This window comes from Phallusia mammillata, chromosome 6, assembly GCF_965637545.1.
Source record: "Phallusia mammillata chromosome 6, kaPhaMamm4.hap1.1, whole genome shotgun sequence".
Lineage (NCBI taxonomy): Eukaryota > Metazoa > Chordata > Ascidiacea > Phlebobranchia > Ascidiidae > Phallusia > Phallusia mammillata.
Window position 1 is genome coordinate 15,285,424 of NC_137257.1, and position 15,095 is coordinate 15,300,518.

Genomic DNA, 15,095 nt, shown 5'->3' on the forward strand with positions numbered 1-15,095 from the left:
TATTAGGCCTTCCAGCACTCTCATGGGGAAATAAGGTCCAAAATCACCTAATTATATGAGCAACTCATGTTTACTTTTGTTTTCAATTTGTTTTGCAAGACTCAGTGTATACAGAATATGATATCACGTAAAATAAGAACCAAACGTATTCTTACGCGTTGTAACGGTCGTGTAGATTGTGGTTGCAGTTGTTGTTGTCACAGTTGTAGTTGTGGTCGGGCATGGACCACAGGAGTTCTCGTCAATACAAGTCTGGTTCTCCGGACTAAAAACGAACAGATAAAGTTCGACAAACAACGTTCAATGACAGGGCTAAACTTAGCCGAACTAACATTTCCATGTAAACATATAAGGCTATAAACCATTTTACAACAACGCGGATTATTGACTTGATTTTCTGCAAGTTAGTTATTTGATTCTGTACACCAATAAACGATTTAAGGACAAAACTTATTGCGGCCATATTTTTGCCATATTTCACTTTTTGCATGTCGGTTTTTGTGTGAATGTCGTTGTTTAATTAGAAATTATAAAATTGCAGTTCATACTTATGCAAGTACTTTGAATTCGATAGTGTGATGTGTTTAGATACAATTTATCGTGTAACTTGGGTAAAAGAAATCTATTTGGAACTAACAATAAAATTTCAACCTGAATACTGCTCCCAGAGGGCACTTTGGATGACATCCCTCCAAACAAGGCAAACCACAGTTATGTTGGTTGTTTCTGTTGCAGCACGTATCGGGGCAAGACGTCCCACAAACATCGTAACGCCATTCGCACTTGTCATCCTTATTCAATAGTTCGCACATAGTCGCTGCAAAAGGAAAAAATATTTTTTAACCGTTGAAATGATCAGAATACTTATTCCAATACAAATCTGCCTATGAGGTTAGCAACTCTTTTTCAAGTTGTCACTAAAGACGGATTCAGCTAATCATATAACCAAGTGTGTCAAGCTTTTGACAAAGTTTTCCGGACGATTTTCATACCAAATGACTACGGTTGGGATTTACAATTCCCGTGTAATTGAACGGGTTGTGCGATTAAACAAATTTGCCTGTATAAGAATATTGGCAAAACTTGTTCTTTTATGGAATGTGCTTTATATTTCTAAGAGTAGCCAAATTGCTTATTATGTACAAAGTATTTTTTTTCTTTTGGACTTATTTTTGAAAACTTACGACAGATATCAGCTGATCTCCATTCCACAAATATGCCCGCTTGACTACATACATGAGCATATGCAACGACAGCAGTACAGAAACATTCACAGTCCCCTCCTGCTTCACAACCACATGTGTCAGTCAAACAGTGTTCAAGGTACATCTCGTGGTTAATCTAAACAAAATTTTTGAAGTTTAAAATCTCCTAAAAAAAGTGGTTGAATCGCTGCATTATTCTAAATGAGTGACCCGATTATATTAAATAGTTTTTGTTTCTCTATTTGTTATTTTCAACGTCATTGAGTGACAAATAGTAAAAGGCACAATTGCCTTTGGTGGGTCAAACGCGACATTGGTGGGGTCAGACGGCCTTATGCCAGATATTTTAAGGCGACATGGTTACGTTAACGTTATAACTAGTACACTTTAAATGATTAGTTTAAAAACAGGGTCATTTAGCACAAAATGGTTGGGAACTGCTGTTATAGAACATACTTTCAAAGTGCATTTTTCGTTGCAGCGAGCAACTTTTAAAACGACTTTTCGTTACTACTTAAGTGACTTGTTGAAAACCTGTCACATAAGAATGCTAAACAATGTTTTTTTCGATCTAAGAGACAGTGTTACGAAAAAACTACTTCACATGCTCTATATTACGTTGTTATGTTTGCAAATAAACTACCTTTTATATATTTATTCGCCAATTTGTTTGCGCTTTTGTTGATACTTGATTTTTTACTGACGAAGTGGAAACGTTCGGACAAAGAATATTTGTACATAGGACATAGGAATAGTTAGTTAAGACTTTCTACCCAGTACAATAGGTAACAAAACAATTTGTTCTAGTGAAATCCTATGCCTTTAAATCTATAGTGCTGATTCATGATGGACTAGGTGTGGGTAGAAATTTGTAAATGATTTGATAATACTGTTTAATAGACCTTTACAAACAATATATTTACCGGGGCTAAAGTTGCAAAAGTATCGTCAAAGTTTTGCATCTCTAAATATGCTTGTTGCAAATGTTACCTCGTCTCTACACTTTTTGAAAGCATCGTCTAGTAGAATATTGCACTGTCTGATCGCCCAGGACTTTCTGGCTGGATACACGTCGCACATGTCCGAGGTCTTCGCAAATTCACTGTATGGACACGATTCTTTCAGTCGCCAGTTATTTCCGAACACGTTGCTATTAGCTACGACTTCCTGACTTCTCATCAAAAAGTCATTGTTTTCGTCTCCATCGAAGTTCCCACACAGACCGCATACTTTGTTCTGAATGCAATAGATAATGTTAGTAGGCGTTCAAGTATAGGCCTAGACATGTTTTATTCTGTAATGTAGAGGTCGTCAACTGGGTGTGAATTCAAAAAAATTTTGAGCTAATATAGGCATTTTGTAGAAAAAGGCATTTTGTTTAAGAAGCTTTCTTAACCTTTTTGTGAAAAGGGCTAAAAAAAGATAAACGTTGAACCATTCCTGTAATCTATTTCACTGATTTTTGGATGTAAAAGTAGCGTTAATTGAAAAGAATGCGAAAATGATTCAACGTAAACAAGAAGCCCAACGTAGTGGCGATTGTGAATTCAAATTTCTTCATACAGTTGTTTTACTGACATAACTGGTGCCGCAAATGTTGAAAACTTGTATACTAAAATACTGTATAACAAATATTCTTCATATGCACACAAAGATTGATGTACTAATCTTGAAATCTAATACAGTCGTTACTTACATTGTGCGCGGAATTGAGTTCAATATAAATCCGAGTTTTTTGGTCCCAAAACACAGTGACACCAATCACTGTATCAATGACAACAAAGGATCCGTGGTTGGAAATCGTGTAGACAACGTCAACACCGTTGGACTCGGCAAGAGAAGTTTCCTCAGGAGTATATCCTTGTTCCAGAAGGATTTGATTCGACTAAAAATACATATGATAACACCTAAAATACAGAAGCCTACAATGTATGTCTGAAGACTTGCTAATATATGCAGTCCATCGGTAGAGAAAATAGTTTAGATTTGATCACATACTGATTTAAGGTTTATCACGAGCAATTGTTAAACGCAGACTACAACAACCGTGTCATTACGATAAATGTTCATTTCGGTTTTGGAATAAATAAAATACATTTTGCCAATGTTGGAGGCCTATTAGGCTATTGGTTCTTTACCAAAGAAATTAATTTTGTACACATCGTATTTTACTTTTTTATCGTACCAACTGAACTTAATAACCCCAAATTTATGATTCGTAATTCTACAAACCCTATTGGTATACGTTTTATTAATACTTACTCCCAACTGAACAGTTGTGGTTCTTGAACAAACATAGCCAAGTGTCTCACATGGGTTTGTTTTAGCAAAGATCTTGAAAGAACTGGAATTTGTGCCACATTCATCCTGCAAAATAAATACGTTAAACAAATGAATTATTGGTTATAGAGATACACAAAGAAACGTTCTGGACTAACAAATGACAAACCAGATTTACAACCAACAAACAAAAATAACCTTCATTTTAACATCTGTATAAAACAGGTTTTTTCATGTACAAGGTGTACAGATGTATTTACCGTAGTCAAGACGTACTCGCAATCTCCAGCAAAATCAAACCATTTATGATCAAAGGTTTTGTAGTGAGATTCCCCGGTAACGCTACACCAGCCTCCGCATATTTTGCTTGTACATTTCCATCTTCCCGAATTGCAAGAACTATAGAGACAAGAAAAGGTAAAGTCACATCGGAAATTTATCAACAACATAATGGAAACAAATATGACATATAATATTCAGTGCCACCTTACCATTGATTGCAATCAACGTCTATGGATGAACCGTGGTCGTATTGCTTGTTGTTGTGGTAACAAGGACATTCCGTGGGATCGATACATTTTTCATCATGCCACACAAGCCCGGATGGACAACTGCATCCTGGTTTCAATACATATTTGTATTTAAAGTTTGTGTCAAAATAAACACTAACAATAAAGGCTAGGAGCCATTAATTAATAAGATAAAACACTATAACAACGCAAAACGACGCCGTGCTGATAAATGCATGAAAAACGTATGCAAACTTGCATTTAAAATTTGTAGCAATTCGACAACTTAACAGATGTATCAGCATTATAATAAAGAAATGCTAAAACAATTTTACAAAAGGGAATCACAAAAAGTTGTTAATTTATTTTAAAGTATACAATTTTTCAGCCAAGGAAATACAGTTTTGTCTGTAGATTGCTCCTCATTTTGACAAAAAATATGTTGCAAAAAAAACAAGAACAAGTTTTCAAGAACAAGAACTAACCAGAGACACAGATTGTAAGAGGACAGGGGAGATCTTTGTTGACGCAAGTCTTGGCACATTCAGCTCCTTCTAAACTCTGACTTTCAAACGCTCCTAGACTGCAGTTGTGATAAACCTGACCTGGGGGACACATGGATGGGAAGGTACCTTCTCCCTCGCACTCTATGGAGCCACGAATACACTGGCTGAAAACAAATCATTATGTTCAGATTACCAACTTTTGAAAGGGAGTAAAAGTACAATGTTGCAAACAAAGTCCTTGGAGTTTGAAAAGCAATACCTTTCCCCCGATATTGCATTTCAAACTTATAATCATATAGCCCTCGCAGTCAACATTACATAAAGCACCATTTTTGGCCGTTTTGAGGACAAAGAATCTACGAATTCTGAGCTTACCACATGACTCCAGGTGTGTAGATGGTTCGGCCGGGCTCATACCATGTTCCGAGATAGTAACAAGGGCAATCTACATCCTCAACACATACATCTGAATCAAACAAACAACTATTTACCTTCGTTTGCTCACAAAAATTCTGTTGGTAAAATCATATAATTTTCACCCTTTGTTAGTAAGCCTATATTCATAGTTAAAAGTTCACGTTATAAATTATTATTGTTTAATATCAGAACGACCTTTTTACAAAAGCAACATTTATTATAAAGTGTAAGGCAATGAACATATTGTGTAACTCACTAAAAAGTGAACGTTAAGAATTTAAATATTGTTGTTTAACATCAATGCGCTTTTTACAAACGTAGCATTTATTTTAAAGTGCAAATATTGTGACGTCAAATTGATTTTACCTTGTGGTGAAACAAACATTCCCTCTGGACAATTGCAACCTTCCACGCAAACAGATGAGCATTGCTCTGGTACAGAAATCGACCGACAGGTTTTGCCACAACCAGACCCGCACGGCTTGTAAATTTGACCTCCCGTACATGTAATATCTTGACGAAACAGCATAGCAAAAATATGAAGCAAATATATTGTCTTGCAAATCAACTAAGTAACGACATTTTTTGAAAAGGAATTGCAATAAGGATAAATTCACACCAAATACATCAGGTTTTACAGGGCACAACACCAATATTAAATATGTCATAGCATTTATCTCCATTAAACTACATTGTACAGTACATTTCGTTTGTGTTTTGTTACTATTTCAACGATAATTCGCGGGATACTGTTGGTGGTGGTAATTGACTAACATACAAACAATCATCTTTTTAAAACAGCCCTTTGCAAAATACTAACCACTAAAAAATAAGCAAACAATCACAACACCTTCAAAACTATAATAGATAGTCTTCAGAAATTTCGACACAATATTATAGACTTTTCAAGCACTTCAGCGAACACACTTTTGTAAAAACATAATTGTAATAATTAAAAATAGTTATTTCTAAAGTAATATTCATTGATGTAAACTAAGGGCAACGAACTGCACACATGAAATAAAATTTCGTTGTACTTACTGCAAAAGTCGGGTGATCTCCAGTCAACGGTTTTTCCGAACGTGTTACACTTCTGCGCATAAACAGCAAGCGCCCCGCACATGCAATCATTGTTAGAATCCTTGGTGCAAGCGCAAAATTCGAACATGCAGTCACGATAGTACTGTTCGGGGCTGACGTCATCGTGGCAATCTGAGAAAGGCGCTTCGAATATTTTGCGGCAAGCTTCTTTGGCCCAGTTTCCTAAAAAAGAAGATCAAAGCATACGCATAAATTTATAATATGAACAACAAACTGTGAGACAAAAGCAATCATTCCTTACAAAAACGCATAAAAATTCAATTTTGGCAAACTAAACTATTTTTTAGTTTCTTAATAATCAAGTTGTGTCTTATATTTCCTTTTCATTATGCTAACCTTTTAAGAAAACTATTATCATCGTTGGCAACTTTGCTTCCGGTGATGCTGTTTTACGTGTATTTTGTAATTAACTTTCTTTATTATTATGTGATGTTTGCGAATGTTTGTTTGTAAAACTTTTGGCATCAATAGGTTGTGTAACTGACTAGCCAGAGCACATTTCATTTCATGTAAATAGTGATTAGTAGGGCAAATATTTTTTGACTTGTCAAAAAAAGTCAAAATTTTGTCAAAATTGTTGGAATAGGTCAAAAATTGTCAAAATTGTTCACAAAGTCAAAATTTTTTACAAAGTTAAAATTGTTTACAAACTGCATTGTCGTGGTGTTGTAGAGGTTGCACTGTCAGTGAACTGTTCATTTTACACCTTGTAGACTACTTTATTCTGTTGTAACTGGCCCATTGCCTACTTATTGTGAATCATAAACCATCAAGTGAGTGAAATAATTAGGTTGATATGGCATGATGCGCAACACATCTAAAAACGTTCAAAATTTTGGTAGGTCCCAAGTCATTTTACGGCAGCTGCAGGTTAGGTGCAGCTCTTGCTTCGGTTTTGCTTTAGGTATTTCATGTATCTTTCGTTTAGACAACTGTATTGAATAATTTTCGTTGTGTCTTAGCCGCAGTTTTTTGGCAGTGATTTTTAATTAGCTCATTTCCCTTTTCAGAACAGGCTAGGTCTGTGTTCAGATTTTTGCCCTTCTGTTAGACATTTGCTCTACAGAGTAGCCTACAGCCATATTTCAACTTTTTGTACAATAATGTGTAATTTAACTACTTGAATTTTTCATAGGTCAAAATTTTGTCAAAAAAAAGTTTTTTAAAGTCAAAATTTGTCAAAATTTTCAATTTGTAGGTCAAAATTTTTCGTTTTTTAGGTCAAAAAATAATTGCCCTAGTGATTAGCATTTCGGGCAAAAAGGACAAAAGAAAACTAGTAAATATTAAGACAAGAACTTTGTTGCAAACAATATCGCAAGTACGAAGTCAGTCAAGTTTATTTTTTCATCTTTATTTTGATTAACAAAGTTTTGCTTGACATATACGAAACCGAAGCACGCTTATTAGGTTTAAATCACGTCATAGGTGTGAAACCTTTGCCAAAACTGAAAATGTGAGTGATAACTTAATAAAACGAAATAGCATTGCTGTGCAAAACAGCTGATTTCTAATCACCGAAACGACGTGTCGTGAAACGTCTGTCCGATGTCAAGCTGAACCCTCCTGCTATCGTAAACCAATGAGTTACTCTCTTGGGACTTCTGCCTACAGTGTCTTTCTTGACCAAACGAGCGTTAGACACATTTACGTTTCGGGGGCCTGTGGGTGAACCGCTGGGTCAATCGGGGTAAAACTTCTGGAGGATCAAGTTCAGATTAATATCTAACATGTGTCCAAATTTAAATAAATTAGAAGCACTCTTTCTTTACCAAACGAGCGTTACAAACCAGCGTTAAAATATTACGTTTCGGGGACCTGTGGGTGAACCGCTGGGTAATTTGGGGTCAAACTTCTGGTGGACCAAGTTTGGATAAATATCTAACATATGTCCAAATTTCAATAAATTTGAAGCACGCTTTCTTCACTAAACGAGCGTTACAAACCAGCGTTAAAAATTTTACGTTTCGGGGGCCTGTGGGTGAACCGCTGGGTAATTTGGGGTCAAACTTCAGGTGGACCAAGTTTGGATTAATATCTAACATATGTCCAAATTTCAATAAATTTAAAGCACTCTTTCTTGACCAAACCAGCGTTACAAACCAGCGTTAGACAGAAAAAAGAAAAAAAAAAAAAAAAAATACGGACAAAAACAATATGTGTCCCCTTCAGGGAAGGGGACCCATAATTACTTTGCACAAAGTATATAAAAAGTACAACAAAATAAATCGTTAATACCTTTATCGCTATTTATTTGGCACGGATGAACCGGTTTGTTAGGAATATCATCACAATCATCATCCAATTTCCATGAATTGCCAAATGATGTTGGTGTACTTTCTAGAATGTTTTGTGACGACAGAAAGTCATCAGCTGAGTTGCCGTTGTAATCCCCGGCAAGACCACACAGCTTGCCTGCAAAACGACGACCGGAACATGAAAACTTCACCACTCGTTAGTTTTTAACAAATCAGGCATAAGGTATTTGAAATGCAATAGCTAAGGGACTAAAACAGGTCAAAAGTTTTTCTTGATAATGATGAACACATCGCCGCATTGATATTATGGCATGTGTTTGAACCTTTTACCCGACTTAGGGGTATAGCGCGGTAATTGATAGGGCTATAAAACTGATGCCACCGACAGTCACTGTATCTACCAAGTGTAAAATTTTAACTTCAATTTAACATACAATTCATTATTTTGCTGTATTATGTTTAATTTCTGTATATTGCCTCAGTAACAAAAACTAACCAATGATCAGCAACTATTCTACTACTGTCTAAATATCGTGGCAATGTACAGCAAACAGATCGTTATAATAAATATGCAGAATGTTATAACATACTACGTAAAATATCAATAGCATAAATATCTAAAAACATGAATCGCGTTACAATACAGATTTTGTTCAGTTTTTAATATTTAAACAAGCAAGTTCCACTGAACTTTGAACATAAAAAAGGTATTGTCACTGCATAGGCGTTCATTAATCTCTGACCTCTGTACTTCTGTGGCACTGTAACGAAGAGAGTGTCGTGTCCATTCCAAAGTACACAAATACCAGTTTGTCTGTGGGACACGCGGATATAAAGAGACGACTCACGATAAATGTTCACGTCACCTGAAAAAAAAACACATATTAAAAACGATAACGTTAGAGAATCGTTATCTCGACTAGGGAACTTTGCATATCGACGCTGTAGCTTTTTAATACTGTGTAATCTAAAATAGAATCTCCAGCTCTTTGCTTGGTGGATGAACCTATAATGAACCTTGTGCTTATTGATAACGTTTATGAAAACCATTGCGTCATTCACCCTTAAGAATTTATAATTTGCATATTTTGCACCACCAAATAGAATCTATTTAAATAAGATACCGATGATGCTGTAAATGTGAAAAGTATACATCTCAATTTTATAAGGGTGAATGACTTAATGTTTTTCATAAAGTGTAGCTTTTTAGTTAGTCAAACAACACAAAAACGATCTTTTATATTTCTTATTTTTTTGTATTTTACTAATCAAGATACGTAAAAAATCTCATTCACCTGATGATATTCACTATCACAAAAATATGCATTTAAAAATATGTATAACAAAAAACAAACAAAAATACTTTGAAACAGAAACAGGTGCTTACCAGATTGGTAGGGAAGTTGTACCTCGTAGTTGTTGATGCTTACTACGTGAAATTCGGTCAAAGAGATTTTCTACACAAAACAAAAGCCTTCTTTTAGCTTAATTTGTGTTTTTGCATGATAAACAATTGCCTAAAACTGAAAGCAAATATGCACAATAGCAGCAGTGAACGCCAATGGCTCATTTAACCGGTACTACGCTTCGTAAAATTTGAACATTCGTGGGAAGCCCAAAAACTGTCGTTATATTTTTTTTGAAAATGACACATAAAAAAGGTAGAGAAAAAGACAAAAAGGTAGAAGAAAAAAGGCAGCAAATACCTGGCTTTTGCCGAATATGATTAGTTCGATAGTAAATGTCTTAATACAGCTTGTCCCACGATCGGCTCCACAATCAGTACTTTCCAAGTACATGGTAAAGGATTGGTCAGCGCAGTCTTTGGCAAAAACATACTGACAGCGGCCAACAAATGTAAAGAACTTGTCATCAAAGGTTTTGAAATGGTCGAACCCGAAAATGTGGGCTGTACCAGGACACATTGACGACTCACATCTCCATTGTCCAGCATCGCAGGTACTGTAGAATAAAATTTATCGTTTTATCACAATTTAATAAAAAATAAAAATTGCAATTTTTCATCCAGTGTTCGCTTTCGAGTAATGGTTTTGGTGCTTGTAGCCATTTACCCTTGGTCTACAATAACTGATAAGCTATATCGAATTGTAGTAATTGGCATGACACTTTGTAGTAAATTTGGCAGCTTTTTACACGTTCACGTATCATTTAAGCTACTATAATTTTACTTAGTCACAAATAGGCCAAAACATGAAATGTTTTAAAATCCAATATCAACCCCCCGCTTAGCTGTTTCGTACCTCTGGGTAAGAAACCCTTTTATGGAGTTTTCACTATGTTTTAAAAACTCCGAATGTTAAGGTTGTGCAACAACTTGAGCGCTAAATAAGTGTTATAAATGCCAAAGTTGGGGTTGCACAATCAGATCAGACAAAAAGTTTGTAAGCATAAAATCAGTACAAAACGCTTTACTTAAATAATTTCAAAACGTACCAGTTGTTGCAGTTAAAGGTGCTAGTTCTTTCTCCAGGTCTGTATTCTATTCCTTTGTGGATGCACGGACAGTTGGCGAGAACAGTGCAATCACCAGCATGTTCGTATCGTCCTGTAATGTACGTTAATGTTACATAGTTTGCAAAAGAGCACATTTGCATTCATTATTTACAAAACACAAACCGTATGGACACTGGCATCTGTCGAAGCAAAGTTGATTTGGCAGGAGATGTGGAACAATGCAAGTCTGGGGCGATTCCTTTCCACATTCGATCCATTCCTGATTTGCTGGACATCCTCTCACTGGACACAATAAAAAATGAACCATAACGCAATGTATCAAACCTTTTGCACATTACAAAACACTTACAGCATTGGTTTGTGGTTCTCCACTCAGGGGGTTCTGCACCGAATAACGCACAACTTCTGGAGTAAACAGTGACACTTTCACATTGGCAGTCGGCTCGAATCTTGTAATTGCATCTGCACAACTCCGTCTTACACAAATCATAATAGATGCTCGGATCGAGAACCTCGTGGCAAGAGGGAAATGATTCCCAGAGTATGTTACAAATATCACTTACTCCCTGTCAATGTTTAACACAATGTAATGCTTCAAATCTGCTGTAATTCAATTTAAGGTAGCAACCGGACCACACACATAAATCGGTTACAACAATTTTAAGTTCAAATTTCATTCTGAATTTAAACATGGTAGTCATGCTCACCTGTTCTGCTTTGCATGTGGTGAAATTCTCTGTTACTGTTTTTATATCGTGACAAACCTCATTCACTTCTCGTTCAACCCATGTTTTGGCAACAATGTGTCCATTTATATCTCCAGTGACAGGCACCCCTTTCAATTTACAATTCAGTTACAAATTACGGCAAAAAATAGTTAACAGTTCAATTAGTTATTAGGATTAATCTGCTCACATGAATCAGTTTTTCGTGCAACTCTAAAATCAGTCAAAAAGCAAAAATTATTTAGTAAAAATTCTAACCTTGTTTAGTTACAAGGTCATCGGTCTTGATTCCATTAAAGTTCCCACAAAGACCAGCAGTTTTGTTGTTATATCTTCCACTGTCAAGGATAACATGCACAGAACTTGTGTCCCGGTCAAACTTAACCTGCATCTCACCCAGTGATAGGATAATAAACGGCTGTGGGCGACTGATGAGCACTCCATAGCCATCAAAAGGTAATGAAATACTGAGGAATAGAAAAAACATATACCTTGGTCTACAGTTTTACAAAAAGTCACTTACAACTTTATTACAACAGTTTGTCAGATTTTCCAAATGTAGTTGTATTAGTGTCAAAACAATAAACACTTAAAACTAGACCAAACACTCACAAACTTATTGAAACTAAATCATAAAACTAAAACCAAGTCTTACAATTTTTCATTAAGAGTGACTTCCTGTTTAGTAATGGCAACCTTAATGTTGGAAGCAGCAATCAAAACAGTAACCTGTGTGATGCATTTCAAATCATAAACATATTTTCCGTCTTCAACACAAGCAGGATTTTTTCGAACCAAGACCTAAACATATAATTAATACATTTATTTCGTAATCTGTTAAAAAATGTGAAACAATGAAATCTAAAAACTTTTTACAGCAAGACAGAACAGGGTTCGGTGCACCAAAGCATTATTAAGAAAAAGGTTCTTTTCTGCAAAAAAAGGCCTAAAGAAATGAAAAGTTCTGTTCTGCAAAAAATGTTTTTGCTATTTGACTATGCATAGCTCTGTGGTAAAACAATATTTGCTAAAATTACAAGTGTAGAAGGGCCACAAAATAATTACAAGCAGTCAGTAAACCTTAAAATCTGGAGTGCCAACAGAAGAGACCAATTCATATTGACAAACACCAGGAAAGTCATATAAAAAACCATCAAATGTTAACACATTTCCAGCTCCAAACACAGTGCATATTCCACCACTGATGTCACTTGAAAGGTCTACAGTGGTTCCTGGGGGTTTGCTGTATGCACCTGGGAAACACAGAAGATAATACATTTCCAATATTACCCAAATCTACTTTTTACAATCATAACCAACCACATAACAATTATAAAACACAAATAAGAGTCAATAAAAGTACAAGGTTAACACAAAGAACCAAATCCACTGAAGTAAATCAGCACACAATCCAAGTTTAGGAAATTGAAAAATTAAGTATTTTAGAGAAACACACATGTAAAAAAATTATTTCAAGACAATAAATTGTGCATAATGTCCCATGAGTTTGGTTTGCCTATGTAGTTTGTGTTACACTGGTTGCAGTACTCAAGGCACCTTAAAAAATTAACAAAAAAATTTCCACCTGCTAAAACTATTTAAGTGCAAAAATCTATCACGAGAACGAAACAAAAAGTTAAGCCAATCATTGTCTTACTGTAAAGGCAGCGGTGTCCGTAGTAACCTTCCCTGCATTGGCATGTATTGGGCCCGATGCATGTTCCCCCATTTAGGCACGGTTGATCACATTGATCTGGAAATTCACAAATATTTTGGAGTATGTTTTGCGTTTTTTAATACTGTCATATTTGTGCTGATAAATCATGTTTGTTTGAGACATTATTGTAAGTTTGGACAAGAAATTAACAACATGATGTAGGAAAATATAGAAATACTTCTTGTTCTTTTAGAATGTGGTGCCCCCGAAGAGTCCCGATTTACCAACAAAAATAGTACACCAACTGTTGTCAAAATTAAACCAACTGTTGTCAAAATTTCGTAATGTATTTAGTATTTTAATTCAGGACAATGCAAATTACCAAACAAGCATCGGATGATCGGATAACAAACGGATTTCTGTCACAACAAATGCCGAAAGTAGACATCGAAAAAAATGCCGAAAATCCCCAAGGGAAACCCCCTCAATAAATTTGTTTTGCCAATTTGAAATAATTGTTCATGGGCACAAAAAAAGTTATTTTGTTACGTTTTAAGTTGTATACGATGGTTCACAAAATTTATAGTGACATGCAACATGACGTTGACATATACAAAAAGTTAGAAAATGATTATTTTACCTATTTCATCCAAGTATTCACATCCAGGCACTTCCAATGCGCGAATACACTGTTCGGTTTTGTGGTCATACGCTGTTTTATGGGCGCATTTTGTCTCGTAGGGTTGGCCATTAATGCAGATATTGAAATAAACGCAGTTATAGACTTCTTGAAAAGTAAAAAATTGTTTCACTGTTCCTTTGTCGTCCCTGCAGATATCGTCCGTGCCTGCAAAAATATAACAGGTAAAGCAGTGTCAAAAATTTTGCCAGTTAAAGTAACCGTGCTTAACGTTTTAGTGTCAAAACTTGTCACAAACTTATCGGTCAGAAACAAAGACAAATTGGTTTTCTCAACGAATATTTTCTGAATTGTTGGCGTTGCCTGCAGTGATGTCGAAATGATATGACCAAACATAGCAAACATTAGATTTTCATGAATTGGCGGCAGGTCGGTGCCGAAATTGTGTTTGTTTCCTGAGAAAATTTGTGTTGTCGCAAACGTGACAGATCTATATGGTGCTTGGATGCAAGTTCAGAAAAAACACTTAATCGTTCACCTTTGGTATTAAAGATATATATATTTCGCTACTACAGCATCGTCAGTATCTTATTCAAATAGAACCAATAGGTGTTTTTTCGGAACTTACATCCATTGCTATAAGGTTCATTATTCTTCATCCACCAAGCAACGGCCTGGGTGATTTCAGCTTTAAGTTTCAATTACGAGTATATGGTGCTTGATTTGAAATTACCCAAACGCGACAAATGTCAAAATTACTTACGATCATCCAAATGGTTGACAGTTTCTAAATCCCCATTGTCCACTTGTCGTTTGACTGCAAAACAAATGTTACAAATAAAACACATGTAACAATTGAACGAAAATTGGTGCCGAAAAATGAAATAAAAATATTCGCGGTGTGGACACTCGGTGCTGTGGTCAAAAAACTCACCTATCGAGGAAACATGGATCTTAGTTTCCTCATTCCTGCAAAACAAATCCCATCATGTTATTATCGGAATATCTACTTACACCATAACTCATGTCAGCCGCACATTTAGATAGGTGCGCAAAAGCACAAACACCTATTTGAAACGGTATATATCCAACCATACTGACGGTTAGGGCTATTAGGGTTGGGCTAAAATATTATCATTAAAAAATCCAATAGAACTGACATTAAAAATTAACAAGGTTCCAGTTCGTTATAATTTTTAAAAACTTCCTAACCCTGCCCCATTTTAGCTGCTAAATTAATTCAGGTTTTTGCTTCCGCTATCGAGATTTAATTAAATGTGTGTCAGCCGTGAGTTATGAAAAACTTACCATTCAAGTTTGTT

The 15,095-nt window shown here is 35.6% G+C and overlaps 1 protein-coding gene across 1 annotated transcript in view; it reads right to left on the reverse strand.

Moving 5' to 3' along the window:
* LOC145234389 (uncharacterized) overlaps positions 1 to 14,792 on the reverse strand; it is a 44,494-nt gene extending 29,702 nt beyond the window's left edge. Inside the window, exons 1-29 of the mRNA XM_080099126.1 lie at positions 14,788 to 14,792; positions 14,708 to 14,742; positions 14,537 to 14,590; positions 13,774 to 13,980; positions 13,372 to 13,479; positions 13,134 to 13,229; positions 12,557 to 12,729; positions 12,132 to 12,277; positions 11,735 to 11,943; positions 11,459 to 11,586; positions 11,101 to 11,317; positions 10,914 to 11,033; positions 10,731 to 10,842; positions 9,983 to 10,238; positions 9,664 to 9,733; positions 9,020 to 9,142; positions 8,257 to 8,433; positions 5,959 to 6,180; positions 5,284 to 5,430; positions 4,876 to 4,966; positions 4,480 to 4,664; positions 3,977 to 4,103; positions 3,746 to 3,884; positions 3,468 to 3,572; positions 2,902 to 3,090; positions 2,196 to 2,441; positions 1,185 to 1,341; positions 652 to 817; positions 156 to 265 (exon numbers count right to left, since the gene is read on the reverse strand). Of these exons, the coding sequence (XP_079955252.1) occupies positions 156 to 265; positions 652 to 817; positions 1,185 to 1,341; positions 2,196 to 2,441; positions 2,902 to 3,090; positions 3,468 to 3,572; positions 3,746 to 3,884; positions 3,977 to 4,103; positions 4,480 to 4,664; positions 4,876 to 4,966; positions 5,284 to 5,430; positions 5,959 to 6,180; positions 8,257 to 8,433; positions 9,020 to 9,142; positions 9,664 to 9,733; positions 9,983 to 10,238; positions 10,731 to 10,842; positions 10,914 to 11,033; positions 11,101 to 11,317; positions 11,459 to 11,586; positions 11,735 to 11,943; positions 12,132 to 12,277; positions 12,557 to 12,729; positions 13,134 to 13,229; positions 13,372 to 13,479; positions 13,774 to 13,980; positions 14,537 to 14,590; positions 14,708 to 14,742; positions 14,788 to 14,792 (4,120 nt within the window). The remainder of the gene's footprint in view (positions 1 to 155; positions 266 to 651; positions 818 to 1,184; positions 1,342 to 2,195; positions 2,442 to 2,901; positions 3,091 to 3,467; positions 3,573 to 3,745; positions 3,885 to 3,976; positions 4,104 to 4,479; positions 4,665 to 4,875; positions 4,967 to 5,283; positions 5,431 to 5,958; positions 6,181 to 8,256; positions 8,434 to 9,019; positions 9,143 to 9,663; positions 9,734 to 9,982; positions 10,239 to 10,730; positions 10,843 to 10,913; positions 11,034 to 11,100; positions 11,318 to 11,458; positions 11,587 to 11,734; positions 11,944 to 12,131; positions 12,278 to 12,556; positions 12,730 to 13,133; positions 13,230 to 13,371; positions 13,480 to 13,773; positions 13,981 to 14,536; positions 14,591 to 14,707; positions 14,743 to 14,787) is intronic.
* Between the last annotated feature and the right edge of the window lie 303 nt (positions 14,793 to 15,095).